General features: G+C 33.2%; 1 protein-coding gene across 1 annotated transcript; it reads right to left on the reverse strand.

Moving 5' to 3' along the window:
• Positions 1-1,258: 1,258 nt before the first annotated feature.
• Positions 1,259-4,516, reverse strand: LOC111384859. The gene is made up of 5 exons (XM_023009197.1): positions 4,306-4,516; positions 3,491-4,058; positions 3,033-3,386; positions 1,857-1,994; positions 1,259-1,615 (listed from the first exon to the last, which is right to left on the reverse strand). The coding sequence occupies exons 2-5, from the start codon at positions 3,680-3,682 to the stop codon at positions 1,475-1,477; spliced, it is 825 nt and encodes a 274-aa protein (XP_022864965.1). The 5' UTR covers positions 3,683-4,058; positions 4,306-4,516; the 3' UTR covers positions 1,259-1,474.
• Positions 4,517-5,305: the final 789 nt, after the last annotated feature.

Here is a 5,305-nt window from a genome sequence, read left to right on the forward strand (position 1 = left end):
TATTATATCACCGTAAAATGTTTACATGACAATGAAAAAAGATGTACTAGGCATCCTCAGTCATCAAAAGTCATTTTTGAGACCCAAAAAAAAAAAAAAGTTTTCGATAAAAAAAGTTTTCAATGTTTTTCAATCAGGCTATGAATTGCACTAAAAAGTATATTATATCACCGTAAAATGTTTACATGACAATGAAAAAAGATGTACTAGGCATCCTCAGTCATCAAAAGTCATTTTTGAGACCCAAAAAAAAAAAAAAGTTTTCGATAAAAAAAGTTTTCAATGTTTTTCAATCAGGCTATGAATTGCACTAAAAAGTATATTATATCACCGTAAAATGTTTACATGACAATGAAAAAAGATGTACTAGGCATCCTCAGTCATCAAAAGTCATTTTTGAGACAAAAAAACAAAAAAAAAAAAGTTTTCGATAAAAAAAGTTGTCAATGTTTTTCAATGAGGCTATGAATTGCACTAAAAAGTGTATTATATCTCAATAAAATGTTTACATGGCAAGGAAAAAAGATGTTTTTGAGTTATCAAAAGTTATTTTTGAGACCAAAAAAATGGTTTTTGAGTCAGGTTATATAATTTTCTTAAGGAACTTTCTCTGATTAGATGGCCTTTTAACGGAAGCCAGTCGAAGCTTAGTACACCAATTCTCAAAGCAACCAATTCATTTATCTTTATTTTTTAGATAGAAAAATACTAAAATTATAGATGTTGAAATTCACTATCAATGACGTAAACGGGTTCTTACCAAGGGTGCTCATTTTCTATGGTGGTGTTTCTCATGTTACATTCTAAGACCAACTTTGTCTTGAAATTGATAAAGTGAGTATGAGATTCGGCAAAATATTCACTAAGCAATGTTGTTTATGTATTTGTGTGAGTGGGGATTGTGGTACCAGTATTAAACAAGAATGAATCGTATGCAGAAAGGGTTTGAGTTCACTTCTATAGCACGCTCTTTATAGTAGATAAATATTACAATGCATAGAGACCAAGATTTCTATAATAATTTAAAAAATTGTGTATATTCTTATAGCATTAGAACGTCAACGCAGTAAGTAAAATTTCAAAACAAACTTAAAGTATCATCTATTGCCCCCATTATACAATTGTTCAACTTCTTGAAGCGGTTGCACATTTTCTAATAAGATATGTCTTTCTTTAAAGTGTTTTTTGACTCAAGTCCTAACAAAGAAGCCAAAATTCTAGGAAAGAAATTATTTTTCCTTCAAGAACTAAAAAGAGATGAAAGAGTAAATTCCTTTTAGACATTTCAATAGAGGGCATGGAGAAAGTGGATAATATCGACATATATTTGTAATCAAACAAATACTAGAAGAGATTAATAAGACACAACCTTAAGTTATTTAGTAATCCAATCCAAATTTTAGTATCCGATCAAATTCTAAATGAACTTAAAACAAAGCAGAAATTATTTTAAGGCTACAATATAGTTTGAGCTTCACTCTAGTGCTGCTTTAGAAATTGCCTCAAAGGCATATTCAATGCATGACTTGAACTTATTTGGATCGATGAAACCTTTCTCCACAGACATGACAATTCTCAGCTTTTCCACATAACTCACAATTGTTAGTTGAAGACTCTGCATAATTCAGCATGCACAACATGTCATGAAGAAACAATTGATTCAATGCAGATATATAAAATTGCATCTTTAAAATTAAAAAATAAAATCAAACCTCTATCAAGCATATCAAAGAGACTAAATCAATTAATCTCATTCGAGAATCTAGATGTCTATATCTAAGATCTGAAACAGAATCTAATTTTACAATTATAAGCTAAAATTACAGAAAAACTCTTTATATGGCAATATACAATACCTGTGGTATTCCAGGCACTGTAAAGTACAATCCTTTAATTGGGATATTAGCTAAAGCCATTTGTTCCACCGGCCCAATCATATTTGATATCATCAGGCTGGAATTATTTAATTTGCCGTAGATGTACCGAGCAGTTGCCTGTTGCATCAAACCCGAATTATTTAAGATAGTAAATTTTCTGAAAGATTATCATTAAGAAGTTTTAACATGGTGAGTGTAAAATATACTGTATTAGTTTTTGGATTATTGCAACCAAGGCATGACCCAAAGAGATGTTTGAAATAAGTGAATCTATCTAGTTGAGACATTCTTAATTAGCTGACCACTTTTTGAAGAAACTGAGCCTTTGAATGATAGTTTATTGGAGAATATAATTAAAAAGTAGGAAAAAGTTTGGATTTATGTGGAAAAATATTTTATTGTGGGAATGTGTGACTAAAGATAATTATAAGGAAAAAAGTGTTTTGAAAGAATAGTTATTAAACAAGGGCTTAAGAAGAGTTATTCCCTCTAGACAGCTTAACAAGGGTTCAACATCAGTGAGGAAAAAAGTACATACATATAAAAATAAAAATAAAGAAAGACAAAAACTGTTGTCTTCCTCAAGACTCCATTAGCGATAGTGATGGCAACGGGGCGGGTTCCTGCCCCGCCCCGTCAAGCCAAAATCCCACCCCCCCCCCCCCCCCCCCCAAAAAGCCAAAATCCCACCCCCGCCCCGCCTTAGATGGGGCGGGGCGGGGTGGGTTAGGGGCAACTTTTTGCCCCATTTAATTTTTTTTATTTTTTATTATTTTCTTACATTTTCAAAATTTCGAGTTATATTATAATTAGATAATAAAATACAAATTTAAAATGGGTCTTTAGCCGGTAAACTATCTAGAAATATATTTATTTTTATTCTTTTTTTTTTAATCTTCACGGGGCGGGTTCTTTTCGAGGTGGGTTTTTTTGCCCCATTTGGAGTGGGGTGGGATTTTTTGCCATCCCTAATTAGCGATTAATTTTTTGAGAAATTAGTGACGGACTCTATAATTATTATATCGATCATATTATAGTGACTAACGAACTTTTTTTCGTGCGAAACTAGAAAAGAACCCAAAATGTAAACTTTCAAACTCTTGTAAAACATGAGATGAAAATAAGCTTTTTTATATATAAAATTATTGTACATACCTCAGGACCTCTAAATTTTGTGATGGCGTCAAGAAACTGACGCGTCAGATTAACTGATGCAGAATTTCTTTGCCGCTTGACAAATTGGCGGGCTTTGTTAACAAATTTGAGGGGATTGTTCAACTCAGAGGCAGTCAATTTGGGAATAGAAACATGCAAGAATGCAAAACGATTACCCCATGGCATTTTTGCATTAGGTTTGATCATCTCACTTACTGACTTGTAACCTCCAATGGCCCTAGTGTTGAGTAGTACAAGTGCTGTACTGCTCGCTTTACTTGAATCTTGATTCTCTCTTTGCATGTATAATCGGGTTCCAAATATGATCGCCCCAGTAATCACGTCATTAACCGTCTGTGAAAGTAATGCAATCCTTAAATGAATGAACTTACAATAGCGAAAACAATGAGAAAAGAAAATTAGGAAACAAGAAAGAATAAGAAGCCCTATGAACTTACCACTTGAAGCTTGGTCTTGATTTGCTTGATGTGTTCAAGTGAAAGGGTAATTGTAGTTATAGAAAATGGTCCACACTCAACCCCATGCCCAGATCTGATAGGAGATTTATCGTCTTCAATCAAACTGCTCTTCAAGAGATTAAATCCGAAATCGTATGCAGTGTTAATCATCCCGGGAAAAAACCGGTTCATGTGCCTCAGAAAACCATGGCTGTGACGATTAGGCTTCGAGTTAGACTGGCGCGATGGAATGTTAATGGCATAGAAGGGTTGTCAAGTCTTTGTAGACAAGACAGAAGCGCTCCCATTATGGAATAGCCATCTCCAAGTGAATGGTGAAATTTGAATATCACATTCCCACATGCTTTGTTGGGTAGTTAAATATGTGGACTTCCCACAAAGGTCTACTTTCTGGAAGTTGCTCCCATGCTAGTTTTGATAAATACTCATTAAAACATTCATCGTAATAATCAGTTGACAAGCCACTGGGAAGAACTGGTACATTTACATGATCTTTTAGATTTACCTCCACCCTTTTCCATTTCTTTTCTCCTCTCTCCTTGAAAACCTGCTTGGAGTACAAAAAATCACTTCTTGATTATTAACTCAACATTTTGCATACACCTAGTTACAAATATTATAATTATCTTTTCGATAACTAGTTATTGGATGAAATACAGTCTCAAAATATGTCTGTCAAAGTATTATAATAAAACGTTTTAGTTTATTCTCGAACACTAGTAACGTGCAACCCTATTTTACCATGGTCGTGCCTCAACCTTAAAAACAAAAATGACGAACATCATATAACTCACCATGATTGAGGAAAAGCGATGATTTATGGGTATGAATAATTCTCTGAGGAATGGCATGTAAATGGACTCATCAATTGGTATTTCTAGTTCCATAACACCTACAATATATAGTGATAACGCTGAGCTCTTCAGATATTGAGCACCAGGACTCATTGGTTCTAGTACTTCTTCCTGTTCAAACTCCATAGTATTTTGGATGTTCATCCTCCAACTGATTTGGTATATTTATAGAAATCCAGTCAGTTTGTACAAGGTCCGTCCATTCATTGTTAAGCCCTTCGTTGGTCTCATTATTTCCAAAATACATTTTTCCTCTTTTATTTTCAATCACACATTTTTCAATAAAATAATATTATGCGCAAATCAAAAAAATTTCTATATTTTTAAACCACATTTTCTCCATCGAAATATCATTTCAAAATGTATTTTGGAAAAAAAAAAAAAAAAAAGGGTTAACAGATTCTAATTTCAATGGCTTCTAATGATCAACGAAATTTGGCAGTGGGAAATTAATATTGCTGACTAGTCAAACTGAGTTAGAATGGGCAGGGTGAGTGGCTGCTACATAATAGACGTTCATGTCTAAACAATTCTGGAAAAGAATAAAGCTGTTCTTTTGAGCTAATTCATGGTTGGAACAATTAAAGACTAATCGAACAGGGGGTAATGTGGTGCCCCACATCGGCCCCTTGGACAGACGCTGAACAGATTCTTCCAAATCAAGAATGGAGCGAGGAGCTATGATTAAACTATGATAAATGTGTATTGATTTGTCCGCGCGTTAGTAGTTATTATTTCCTCCATCCAATAAAGATATGGTTGCTTATAATTTCATAAAAAAATATAATTAAATAGTTGCTGCAATAAATTTTTCTTATAATTTTTGCAATATACACCAAATTGAATAATATTTTAAATAAAAGTAGTTCATATTTATAAGACACACTAAATATGAGCATATTAAAAAAAGTAAAAAATCAATCATACTCCCAACAAGGAA

This window comes from Olea europaea, unplaced genomic scaffold (assembly GCF_002742605.1).
Source record: "Olea europaea var. sylvestris unplaced genomic scaffold, O_europaea_v1 scaffold3028, whole genome shotgun sequence".
In the NCBI taxonomy this organism is placed as follows: Eukaryota; Viridiplantae; Streptophyta; class Magnoliopsida; order Lamiales; family Oleaceae; genus Olea; species Olea europaea.